Below are 14,049 nucleotides of genomic sequence, written 5' to 3'. Positions count from 1 at the left end.
TTTTTATATATTTAAAGTTGAAATACACATTAAATCCTGATGAGAACTCTTCTGAATGTCAGTTCTTTAAAAAGTTATTTTTATACTATATATACAATCAGAAATTCCTAGACTCATGAGTATTACTTCTTTTCCTTATAATTTGTCTGACATATTGCTTCAATCTTTGGTAATTTTTCTGAGTATAAGTTGTACATTTAGTAAAGTGTTTTTTAAAATTGTCTTAATTACCTAACATTCACTTTTTATGTTCTGTGGAGTATGGCTAAGCAGCTTTAAATTCTTGAATCACATACATCTTTAAGATCTGATGAAAATACTCAGTCGGACATATACAAGTTTGCACTGATTTTAGGAATTTCATAGAGTATTATAGAGATAGGTACAGTAATTTATAAGAATCACAGGGAATAGATAAAATTTTCCCGGTGATATTTTAGAATGTCAGTTATGTTGTTTTGGAAGTTTCTAGTGGTTCTTCTTTCCTTCCTCTTGTTCTTCTCAGTTTTTTATCTTCTATGCTCCTTGACATTGCATTTCTGCCCTTAAGTAGCTGTTGTTTTTGAGATGGGGTCTTACTATATTACTAAGACTGGTCTTAAATTGCTGGGCTCAAGTGATTCTCCTGCCTTAGTCTCCTGAGTAGCTGGAACTACATGTGTATGCCATGGTGCCTGGCCAATATTTTTATAATTTAGTGGTACATAAATATGTGAAAAGAAGTATTACTAAAAAGAGGTACGATAGTTTGTTATTGGGAATGTGGAGGAAGGATTATGACTGCAGTGCTGAAGGGCTTTACAGAAAAATTGGTCTTCTGAAGGATGAAAAGGATTCTAGTAGGAAAACTAGGAAAGCAAGGAATACTATTCCAAAGGAACAGCATGTATGAAAGTACACAATACTAGAAGTTCACAGTGTGAAGTAGGAGAACTTATTTGGTGTGATTTAAAATGTTGGTTGCTCAGAATTATGTAGTGGGAAATAAAGCTACAAATGTTAATATAGACAAATAGTAGTAAGACACAAGAAGATGTGAAGTTGAGTGGTATTGAAAGCTGTCTTTCTTTAGTCCCTAATTTTAATTTTACTAGTATTATTATTATTATTAATAAATAGAGCAGTTAAAAATCAGAATAAGAGTAAAAAGTTTTCAATAGCAATAACTCTTACAGGGACAGAGTATAATAACAAGGTCTTTGTCAAGGTGAACATTCAGCATATACAAAATCATGAAGTTTGTTTTCTGGTTAAAGGACTCCAGTAAAATAACAAATAGTAGAAACCTGTATTTTACTAGCAGTAGATTTATGTTTCTATATTGGTTTTGTTATTTTTTTAAAAAGCTGCAATTAATTTTAAGTTCTTATACTGTTCTTTTCCTGTCCTTGAAAATCCCTTTACCCCAAAGATTTATTTTATCCCCATTTTTTATTTTTTGTTTTTTCTGGGTGCAGCTGATAAACTTGACACAAGGCAAAAATCTTAGTACAGCCTGAATGAATTCTCATTCAATATCTGTATGTATAGTTAGTTGTACATGGTTTATCTTAGTTTAAAGGGGTAACTACTGAGCCACATCACCAGCCACATCAATGACAGGCTCTTGCTGATTTGCTTAGGGTCTCACTAAGTTACTGAGGCTGGCTTTGACTGTGTTTACCCTCCTGCTTCAGTCGAGTTACTGGGATTACAGGCATATGCCACCACTGATGTGTTTAATTTTATGTTAAACAGTTTATCTAAATTTTTCAGAGGCTGGCGAGTCTAATAAAAGAGAGAATACACCCACAGTGGGCAGTTTTGGAGTTGGAAAAGGTTTTGGAAACAGAGGTAGGTATTTGCTTCTGATACCTTAATAATAAAAACTTGAGATAACTCTTTTGGTTCATAATTCCCTCTAATATACATAGAAAGTATTTGTCTTTTTCAAGAATTTATGAGGATCACAAGAAAGTGCTTTTACTTTTCTAGTTGTAGTTTAAAATAGCAGTTTGTGCTGCTTTGGATGTTTATGCATTTTTTTTTTTTAACTGTCTCCTGCTCCCCCAAACAGCCATGTTCCTTGCTGCAACTTCTCTTCAGATGGATTCACCCTACTCATGAATCCCAGTTCTTTAATACTCGCAATTCTCTACCAAGAAATCCATCTTAGACGATTCTGAGTACCCATTTTTTGTTGAGCCAGCAACCAGTAGTTTGAAATTATATTTTTTCCTTAAGAACTTAAAAAAATTATAATTCAGGCAGAATTTATGATCAAATCTAATAATGTGTAGGTGGGAGACTTTCCCAAGATTTGGGAAACTTAGCACTGACTTTTCTTAGAGGAAGAATGAGGAGGGAGCAGCACTTGTAGAAGGCTTTAGAATATAGTCTTTTCTCAAGCATCTTCAAACACTGCAAATATTTAGATGAATGAAATAATTCAAATTAGATTTTGTGGAACTATATTCTTTCTCTAGAGATTATCTTTATATATTTTAAGATAATATATCTATCTGTTGCAGGAAAAATTCTTCTGTTATTCAATCATATAGCAAGGTTATAGGGTACCTGGTTTTTTATATACTAGCTGTGTATTAAATTTTTATGGAATTTTCTTGCTGGAAGGGACCTTAGATTTTGTTTAGTAATGTTAAGAGATGTTAAGTGAAGGGCTGGGATTGTGACTCAGCAGTAGAGTGCTTGCCTCACACGTATGAGACCCTGGGTTTGATCCTCAGTACCACATAAAAATAAGTAAGTGAAATAAAAGTATTGTGTCGAACTACAACAACAACAACATAATAATAATAATAATAAAAGAGAGATGTTAAGTGACTACACACACACACACACAATTTTGTGTGTAAGTTGGGTAGCTATCTAAATAGTAATTAGTTAGTCCTTGTATTAATGGAAGCCCAAATGTAACATACTTAAGTATTTTTTCATTTACATACCAATTGGCAGGCATTCCATATTGACATTTAATTTTAAAGGTATGTATCTTTTTTTTTTTTTTTTTTTACTTTTTTTGAGAATGGGGGTTATGGTATGTTGCCCAGGCTGGTCTCAATCTCATAGGCTCCAGTGATCAGCCTATTATATCCTTAGCCTCTCAAGTAGCTGAGACTGTAGGTAGGCCTGAATCATCATGCCTGACTCCGTGAGTATCTTTGCATTAAAGGTAATTTTATTAAGATTCAACATTTTTTAATTTTATGGAAGATTATGGATGAATTTTCCTTAAATTAATTTTAAAGACAGTCTTTTATGCTCCAGAGATGTATAAATCTTAGACATAGGTGTTTATGAAATGATAAATTTGAAAGCATATCTTGATGAAAGACGTTGTTGTTGTTAAATCGTAAACTAGAAAAATTAACAGGATTTCCATGTTACTGAGAAGGGAAAAATTATCATGCATTGGATTATAATTTAGTTGTCTTTTGGTAGATGAAGAAATTGTGAGTTAATTTGTAAAATTTAATTTTTTTTTGTATTTTGAAAAGAAAGCTTATAGTTGTTATATTGTTACCCTTGTCTTGCCACGTACACACTGAGGAATATAGGACATTTAGTGAAAAATAAAATTGGCTTTAAAAAAAAAGGTGTTTTTGACCTTAAGATAATGGATCTGATAAACTTGACACAAGGCAAAAATCTTAGTACAGCCTGAATGAATTCTCATTCAATATCTATATGTATAGTTAGTTGTATTTAGTTTATCTTAGTTTAAAGGGATACCATAACTCGTCTCTGCAAAGGTGATATTTTTAAAGCACAGAAGTACAGGAAATTGCTTTCAAAAGTTTGCAAGTTTTATTTTATATTGTGTTTAGGTTTTTCAAATAACAAATTTGAAGAAGGTGACAGCTCTGGTTTCTGGAAAGGTAAGTTCATTGTTTTTGTAGTAACTTCAAAAAGTGTTAACATTAAGAGCACATGCTAAAGAGAAATTAAGTATTTTAATCTGGACCAGATGTAATTTGTTTAAAGACAGTTTTTATTTATGAAGCAGCTATATCTGTAGATCTTGCCAAAGAATTATTGGTTTGTAGATCTTTATCTACAGGCCTCCTAATTTGGCCTATTGCCACCTGCCTCAGTAAATCTGAGAGTACAACTTTTGAATGCTGTGCTACCTTTAGAAAAAAATGGGATAGTAGAAAGAGCAAATTCAGAATTACAATTACTCTCCACATATAAATACAGTTTGGGACCATTTATACTTAAGTCTGTGAGAGAGATTCATGAATCACTGCTGAAGTTAAAAAAACATTTTTGTCAAAGGTACTGACATTCTGGTTTAGGAGAATAGAATAATGTTATCAGAATATAGACATAATGAACATTGCTTTCCTAAAAATGATTGTGAATATTTGGGTGAGGCTTTGGAACTTGTGTTTAAAAGCATCCCTCATGATTATGATATATCCTTTATTTGATAACCACTGTGTAGAATCTTTATAGCATAATACACTTTGGAGTAATTTGCTACTTGCTAATTGAATAATGGTAGAATAAATTGCTTAATCTTTCTAAAGTCATAGTATTATATTCTGTAGAATGAAGACCATCACCCATTTTAAGGTTGTTAGGCAGATTAAGTAAGAATTCATGTGAAAGAAAAGACAAAACTCAGTATCAGATACATTTGTGGTTGTCTTGTTTTTCTTCATTAAATGTTTGAGGCTTAGGCTAGAAATATAGTTCAGTGGTAGAGTGCTTGTCTAACAGAAATAAAGCCTTGGATTTGGTCCCTAGTACCAAAGTGGGGAGAATAAAGTTTGAGGCTTGATCTTACTAAACTCTTTGATTCCCAAAATCAAAGACTAGACCTGATTACTTAAAAACTCTTTTGAAATGAGGTTGTATTTTAATATCCCAAACTATTCCCAGTCTCGTTCTCTTTGCTTTCTTCCTTTCCTGTTTAAATGAAAACATATATAACCGAACTAGTATTTATTAGAGAAAAAAAATCACCATGTTTTTATTTACTGTTTCTACTGTTTCTACTGTTTCTATTCTAACCTCCCAACTTTTAACCCACTGAATGTTTATGATTATTTCCACTTATCCCAAGATCATTCAGTTATCCCAGTTCACTCCTTCCTGGAGATGGTAGGCCAAAGAACATATGAGCACATATTCCAGTTTCTCCCAGACTTTTCTCCATACTGGTTCACTTTCTTTTGTTTTCATTCTTAGTTACCCTAAAAGAAAAAATAATATAAATAGCTCATATTCTTTTGTTTCTAAAAGTTTTGACAAACTCAGGAGGAGATCATGGTAGAAGTTTTTACTTGTATATACATAGTGTTTTTTGGCTGTTTTTTCCCCTTGTTGTCTAGTTTTCCTGGGTTGGTATAATGTAGTGATAAGGAGTTAAGGTTTTAGAGTTGGAAACCCTAGATATGAGACCCAGATCCATCTCCTGACAGTTGTATTACCTTGGAAAAAGCATTGAACCTTTTTTAAAATTTCATTTTCTTTAGAATTATACTTCATAAGGTTTTTGTGAGAATTTAAAATACTGATACAGTGCTAGGATTTAGCTCAGTGGTAGAGTGCTTGCTTAGCATGTGTGAGATCCTGGGTTTGATCCTCAGCTCTGGGAAAAAGAAAAATTAATACAAAACAACAGATGTAGTGGTAGGAGGATTGTTTGAGCCCAGGAGTTCAAGGCTAGCCTAGATATCATAGCCAAGACCCTGCCTAAAAAATTAAATGTTAAAATTAAAATTTAATTAATTAATTAATACAAATAGGTGCATTTAGAACAATGCTATATACATATTAAGTTCTATTGGGTTATTGTTTTTATATTATATGATAGATTATAACTAATTTTGCATTCATTATCTCATTTTCTTTGCTTTATCTTCTAGCTCTATAGAGATTTTTTTCTTTTCATATAATAACTTTATTTTGAAATAGTTTGATTCACAAGAAGTTGCCAAAATAGTACGGAGAGTTTTCATATATCCTTTATCCAACTTCTCTGAAGGTCATTATTCTGTTTCACTTCCCAGGCTAGTCAAAATAAATATAGGTTTGTTTTAGGGATATAATTGGTCAAAGAATGTATGTAAGACTCCTTTATTCTTGCCAGATTCCAAATTAATCAGTATCATTTTTTCTTTAAGGCAACAAATGTTATTTATCATCATTATTTTAGGGCCACCCTTTCTTCTAAAATTCTTCATTTTCTGCTTAGCTCCCTTACATTAATTCTTTTCCAAGAAGTTGTCTTTTTAGATGACTCTTTAGGAACACTTGTCAGTTGTCTACCACAGCTCAAATAGCCTGTAACTAGACCTCTCAGTTATTATTTTTGGTAAAATTAAAACATTAAATAGATAGCGCTTTTACACAGGAATTTTGCTGATAAGCCTACAAACTGTTTGGTTACTTTATATCATTGCTATTAAAGTTTTCAGTTATTAAACATTAATTACATGTACAAAGATCTCTTTTTTCTTTCTTTTTTTGGGGGGGCATCAGGGATTAAACCCAATGGTGCTTAACCACTGAGCCATATCCCCAGCCCTTTTTGTATTTAGAGACAGGGTCTCAATGAGTTACTTTGGACCTCACCAGCTTGCTCAACTCAGGATCCTCCTGCTTTAGCCTCCCGAGCCGCTGGGATTATAGGTTCCTGGCTACAAAGATCTCTTGAAACCATAGCTAGTTCTCAAAATGACTTTGTTGGAATCTTCAGGAAAGCTTAAAGTTATATAAGTAACATAGAACTTTTATTAAATTTTGAAAAATCACTCATATCTTATGGTCACTCTACTTTTTTTGGAATAAACTCTAGGAGTGGGGCATGTGCGTTTATGTCTGACTAATTCTCCATGTAACTCCTAGGGAGCTTCATTCCATTGTTAAAATTCATCCCCTGCTTTTAAAAAAATTTTCTTTTTCTTTTTTTTTTTTAGTTGTTGATAGATATTTATTTTATTTATTTTTATGTGGTGCTGAGGATCCAACCCAGTGCCTCACACATGCTAGGCAAGTGTTCTACCACCGAGCCACAACCCCAGACCCTAAAAATCCTGTTTTAATGTTACTTGATAATATTGTTATAAATAGAAAAGTCAGGATGTCCTTAAATTATTTCATTAGGATGAATGAGAAGTGGGCATGTATATATAATAAAGCATCAGTTTCTCAGTTATTAAAAACGGTAAATGAGAGAAAAATAAGATCATAAATAAAACAGTCATGTATTTCTAGTGGTCTGTGGTTCACATTTGAGAGTCACTTGATAACTGTTTACATAACTGTTGTGAAATTTTTATTTTTGGGCTTGTTTTTACTAGGATAATACTTGGAAAATAGTGGGTTTTCAATTATATACTTAATGAATAATATTTAGGAACATTAGGCATTTTCCGTTATTAAAATGTTTCAAGAATTAAAATGTAACTTTCCATTGTTAAAATTATTTCAAGAGGGGCCGGGGTTGTAGCTCAGTAGTAGAGCACTTGCCTAGCATGCATGAGGCATTGGGTTTGATCCCTGGCACCACATAAAAATAAAAACAAATAAAATAAAGGTATTGTGTCTATCTACAAGTAAAAAAAGAATATTAGAAAAATTATTTCAAGAATTAAAATGTTTTATGAAAATGTTTTGTTTTCATACTAATTTATCTGTGACAGTGTTATTTAGATGTTATGTTTCTAAAGGAAATTATTTGGATGCTATTCACCTGTTTAATTTTTATTCAAGAGTCTACTAATGACTGTGAAGATAATCAAACACGGAACAGAGGGTTTTCCAAGAGAGGCGGTAAGGACAGTGTTTTGGAACAATTTATACTTGAGACGGGGATACTAAACTGATAAAACTGATTTTTAGAGAAGTTGAAAAAAAAAATTTTGGTGGTGAAACCCTTTAAGAAAAATACCTTGGTGCATATGTTTTGAGCATTTAATAATACTTAAGAGAATATTCAGTAGGTGCCCCTTTTTTCACTTTCTAACATCACTAGATATTTTTTCCCCTGAGATTTCAAGAATGTGTTATAAATTACAGAACAGGGATGTTGTGAAATTTCTATCATGGTTAAGATGGAATAGGGGATGTGTTTGTCTTTGAATAGAGTCGCTGGATATTTGAAGGAGAGAAGAAATTTTAGATTAGTTTTTGTTCAAGTATAGCAATATTCCACCTTACTCTACTAATTCTACTTTTAATGAATTTGAGATGAAATCGTATAACAATTATCATACTTAATTTTCAATTATATATGGAGATACATTGACAAAAGAACAACAAAACCCATAAAACCCATAGTGAAGTTACTGTAAAATTGCTACAGATGTGTTGATCTATGATTAAAGGGTCCTCTGTTTGGGACAACATAGTAGTTAGATGCATCAGTGTTTTGCTGCAACTTGGAACATTGTTTTTCCCATTACATGGTTAGCTGGCTGAATGGTAGGCTTTCCCTAGTGAAGTTAGCACTGGATTTCAGAATGAGGGAAGTCTGTTTTCTGAATTGAATCTTAGCCCTTTTTAAAATTTTTCATTCTGAGATAGGACTTGCTGAGTTGCTTAGGGTGGAGCAGAAGTTTAAGGAAAAAACAGACCCATCTTTTTGAGATTCTTTTTTTTGAAAGTAATTTTTGACATTAATGAAAAATACTGCCTAGATTTTAAAATTTCTGATTGTTTACAGAGAACAGTGAATAGCTTACATTTATTTTAACTAAATTAGTATGATTCATATTTAAGTGAGGCAGTCAAAAACCATTTTTAAATGTGTGTGCTTGATTATGACTTAAAGACCAGTGTAGAGTGATTAGCAGGGACATAGTCATTTTACAGGGTATTTCTGATTCCCATTCACTGTAGACATATATGAGAGGGTATTAAGTTAGCAAATAATGATCCCTTAGTAAATGCATGTTTATTGTGAAGTATGGCATGACACAGGTACACATATTAAAAGCATATAATGGAGTAATTTTTTTTGTAAATCAATCACACTAGCATCTAGGTCAGGGAATGGAAATTACTAGCACACAGAAGTCCCATTTCATGCTCATTTTCACTTACAACACCTCACCTGAAGGTTTACCTTTATTATTTAAAAAAATTTTAAATTTATTCTTTTTATTTAGTTGTCAATGAGCCTTTATTTTATTTATTTATATGTGGTGCTGAGAATCAAACCCAGAGCCTCTCACATGCTAGGCAAGCACTCTACCTCTGAGCCACAACCCCAGCCTGGTTTACATCTTTTATGGCTTCTTAGCAGTGTAGATTAATTTTGTCTGTTTTTATACTCAGTATAAAGGGAATCATACAGTATATACTGTTTAGTGTCTGGCTTTCACTTAAGATCCATTGATCTTGTGAGATCCACTGATATTATTGGTTACAATTTTAGATCATTATCATTGCTGTATAGTATTGTTTGTTTCAACTATTCTAATGATGAATATTTGGATTACTTCTAGTTTTGTGCTATTACAAAAGTATTTATAATATTTTTATGACTTTTGGTATATACTCAGAAGTAGAATTGGTAGATACCAGGCTTTGTATATTTTTAGCTTTGATAACAATTGAAAAATGTTTTCAGTGTTTATACTAAGATATTGTCACATCCTTAGCAATGCACTTGACATTTATTTTTTTTTCGTCTTAACAATTCTGCTGTGTATCCTATTAGATTTTAATTTGCAATTTTTGGTATACTATGAAATGTTGAGTACTGCCATTTGGACAGAATCTTGTGAAGTGTGTTAAGTCTCATGCCCATTTTTCTATTGGACATCTTTATTTTTACCTTTTTATTTGTAAATGATAAAAGTTACAGAAGAGTTTCAAGAATAGTATAGATAATTCCTGTATGGCATTTATGTTGGAGGTCTTTTGGTGTGAATAGAAGTTATTCATTTCCTTTGAATCAAGCACAATTTACTATCTTTGTTTAGTGCCTTTTTTTTTTTTTTTTTTTTTTGATACCCATAGGCGCTTAATCACTGAGCCACATCCCTAGCCCATTTTAAAATGTTTTGTTTTGAGATAGGGCTTGCTAAGTTGCTTAGGGCATTGCTTAGTTGCTGAGCCTGGTTTTGAACTTGAAATCTTCTTGACTCAGCCTCCCCTAGTCACTGGAAATTTATTTTTATACAAAAATTGAGGTATGCTTTTTCCATATGGGTGGATATCCATTTATCTTAATGTCACTTATTGAAAAGACTGTTTCTTCCAGTGTATACTAGAGGGCTGCTTTTGTCCTTAACTAGTAACAGAAGTATATGTATCTGTTTTTAAACTTGGCTCTATTCAAGTGATCACTTCCTCTATTTTTGCTCCATTGTTACATAATGTAATTACAGTAGTTTCATAATAGGTCCTGATACCTGGTAGTGTAAATCTTCCAAGTTTACTGCTTTTTACGATTGCTTGGGTTATTCTTAGTCCTTTGCATTTTCATTTGATATAATCAACTTATTCATTTTTAGAAAAAAAAACTTGGTTTGGACTACTGTAATAAAATATTTCAAATAGGGCAATTTATAAGTGACATAAATTTATTTCTCACAGTTTGGTAGGCTGAGAAGTCTAAGATCTAGGCACCAGCAGATTTGATACCTGGTGAGGACTCATTTCCTGTGTTCATAGATTGTGCATTCTCATTCTCTATGTCTTTGCATGATGAAAGGGACACAACAGCTCTTTAAGGCTTTTTTTTTTTTTTTTTTTTTTAAAGAACATTAATCCTGTTCATAAGGGCTGAGCCCTCAAGACCTAATCTCTTCTCTAAAGACCCCTACCTTCTGTCTCATCACCTTTGGAATTAGGATTTGAATGTGAATTTTGGAGGGACACAGCCATTCAAACCTTAGTAAAAACTTAATGGCATTTTTTTTGGGGGGATTGCATTAATCTGTAGATTAATTTGAGGAGAATTAGTTTTTTTGCTATTGTCTGTCTTTCAGTCTGTGAATTTACCCATTTATTTAGGTCTTTAATGTTTTCTAACCATATTTTATAGTTTTCACTGCTGAGTCCTCATACATGTTCCTATACTTGAGTTTTTGATATTTTGTGATGCATATAATTTTTATTGAGCTAACACTTCATATAACATTAAGCATTTTTAGTTGTAGCTGGACACAATATATTTATTTTTATGTAGTGCTGAGGATCAAACCCAGTGCCTCTCACATGCTGGGTAAGCACTCTACTGCTGAGCCACAACCCTAGCCCCTAATATTCACCATTTTAAAGTGTACCCCTCAATGGTTTTAAATACATTCATTCTGTTATGAAACTGTTTTCACTATTTCCAGAACATTTTTTTCTCCCCCAAAAGAAATCTTATACAGGTTAGCGCTTAATCCCATTTGCCCCTCTCCCCATATCTTCTAGTCTACTTCCTGTGGATTTGCTGATTCTAGATATTTCATGTAGATGAAATAATTCAGTATGTGGTCTTGTGTGTCTGGCACACAAGTTTGCTTGGCATAATATTTTCAAGATTTATCCATGGTGAAGTAGATGATAATACTTACTCTTTTTAATGGCTGAATAATATTCCTGTATGGATATATAACATTTTGTTTAGTCTTCAGTGAAGACATTTGGGTTGCTTCCATGATTAATATTGCTATAAACATTTATGTACAAATTTTTATATGAACACATGGTAACTTTTGTGTTTAACTTTTTAATGAAAAAATTCAATTGTTCCAGCAATTCAAATTGTTTTCCATAGCAGTTGCATCATTTTACATTCCCACTCTCAATGTGTGAGGGTTCCAGTTTTTCCACACCCTTACCAATACTAATTGTGGTGGTTATGATTTGCTTTTTATGTGACTGTAATGTGGAGCAGTTTTCCAGTGTGTTTATTGGACATTTGTGAATCTTTGGAGAAATGCCTGTTGAGATCATTTTAACAATTGGGTAATTTTATTTTTTTTGGTGTTCTGAGATTATGTACATATTCTCAATATGAGTGTCATCGGATACATGGTTTGCAGATATTTTCTCTCCTTTTGGGTTGTCTTCATCATCTTGTTGTATTTTCTGAAGCCCAGAAGTTGACATTCTTTGTAGTCTAATTTATCTTTTTTTTTCCCCTTTTGTTGCTTGTGCTTTGAGGTGTCATCTAGAAACTGTTGCCTAATCTGAGGTGTCAGATTTTTGCCTATGTTTCTTTCGAAAATTTTGTAGTTGTAACTCTTATCTTTGATCCATTTTGAGTTCATTTTCATTTATAGTGTGAAGTTGGATGTGATTATTTTGCCTGTGGATATCCAGTTTTCTCAGCATCATTTGTTGCTCTTATATAGATGTGTCTAGGTGCCAATCTGTTTTGGTTTATCTTCCATTGAGTTGAGCTTCTTGGGTATGTGGATTGATATAATTAGATTTGGAAAAATTTTAGTTGTTGTTTTTGTGAAACCATAATAGAATCATTGCCATTTAACTATTTTAAAGTGTACAGTTTGTGACATTAAGTACATTCAAGTGTGTGCAACCATTACCATTTTCATCACCCAAAGAGAAACTCTGTATCTGATAGGCAGTTAACTCCCCATACCCAATCTCTGGTAGCCTCTATTTTACATTCTTATAAAATTTGCTTGTTCTATATATTTCTTATAAGTGAAATTATACATTGTTTGTCCTGTTGTGTATAATGTATTTCATTTAGTTCCATATTTTCAATGTTCATTCAGATTGTTGCATGTAACAGAGTTACATTCCTTTTTATAGTGAAATAATATTCCATTTTACATCTTTACCATATTTTGTTTATCCATTCATCTGTTGATGGACACTTGCATTGTTTTCTGTTTTCGGTCATTGAGAAAATAATATTGAACATTCATCTATTTGAATCCCTGTTTTTAAGTCTTTTGGTTATGTAACTTAGAGGTGGAGTTGCCAAGAAATGGGACCAGGGTAAGTTAAAATGCTACAAAATTTCCTTTTTTTTTTTTTTTTCCTAAATGTTCCCTGAATTGTTGCAAACCTTTGATTCATTATTAGAGTTGGAAAAAATTCCGAAGTTTTTGTTCATTTTTTGCTTGCCTTTTTGGAGTAGTCAAAATCTGGAGTTGCTTTGTTCATTGATGTTAGTAGTGGTGCATATTACACCACATTTTTCCATTTTATTTGTTTGATAGTGTATAAAAACAATTAAATTTTATATATCACAGGTTTATATATTGACCTCATTAAATAAATTTATGGTAAGTACTTTTCTTAAATATGTTCATATTTCTTTTAAACAGACATTTTTTTCTGAAGATTGTTACCAAACATCTTCTGGAATTATAAGAGATTGTCCGTGGTCCCTTATAAAATGCAGAATACGGGCTGGGGTTGTGGTTCAGTGGTAGACTGCTTGCCTAGCATGTGTGAAGCACTGGGTTTGATTGTCAGTACCACATACAAATAAATAAAATAAAGGTCCATCAACAACTTAAGAGTATACCTCCAGAAGGACTCCTGATACTTTAAAGAATATGTTAATGTCTAATGGGGGTGTAACAGTGATAGAATATCTTCCTGGCATGTAGGAGTCTCTGGGTTTGATCTGCAGCACTGCTCCTCCAACAACTGGTGTTATTTTATGAAAATGGCGTTAAAAGTGGTTAATTTCAAAATATTTCAATGATGCAGAATGGTAAAGAATATTTTATTACAAACATTTTGTATGTTACTACCCAGATTTTAAAAATATTATGTCGTATTTTTTTCAAAGCCATTAAAAATTAGAATTGTTAGCCTAAAGGATGGTTTAACTTTACATTTTATGTTGATATCTTCCCAGATATAATGTATTTTGATATATATATTTCCTATCTGTATTTTTATAGAAGGTTAAAAATATGCCTATGTTTTATGACATCTTTTTTCATAATTTTTCAGATTTTTGTGTTGAAAGTGTGGCTGTAGTTCATTTATTTTTTGGGGTACAAGGGATTGAACTCAGGGGCACTTGGCCACTGAGCCACATCTACAGCCCTATTTTATATTTTATTTAGAGACAGGGTCTCACTGAGTTGCTTAGCATCTCAC

General features: G+C 32.3%; 1 protein-coding gene across 5 annotated transcripts in view; it reads left to right on the top strand.

Annotated features, from left to right (window-relative positions):
- The window catches only part of Ddx4 (DEAD-box helicase 4), a 51,153-nt gene that overhangs the window by 14,243 nt on the left and 22,861 nt on the right, over window positions 1-14,049 (top strand). For 4 of the 5 annotated variants that reach the window (XM_076856132.1, XM_076856133.1, XM_076856129.1 and 1 more), the window contains 3 exons: window positions 1,756-1,833; window positions 3,828-3,878; window positions 7,726-7,785. In XM_076856132.1, the coding sequence (XP_076712247.1) occupies window positions 1,756-1,833; window positions 3,828-3,878; window positions 7,726-7,785 (189 nt within the window). The remainder of the gene's footprint in view (window positions 1-1,755; window positions 1,834-3,827; window positions 3,879-7,725; window positions 7,786-14,049) is intronic. The other variant, XM_076856131.1, reaches the window with a different exon arrangement.

This window comes from Callospermophilus lateralis, chromosome 5, assembly GCF_048772815.1.
Source record: "Callospermophilus lateralis isolate mCalLat2 chromosome 5, mCalLat2.hap1, whole genome shotgun sequence".
Taxonomy (NCBI): domain Eukaryota; kingdom Metazoa; phylum Chordata; class Mammalia; order Rodentia; family Sciuridae; genus Callospermophilus; species Callospermophilus lateralis.
Note: the sequence above shows the minus strand (reverse complement) of the source record. Positions and strands in the feature narration are given on the sequence as shown.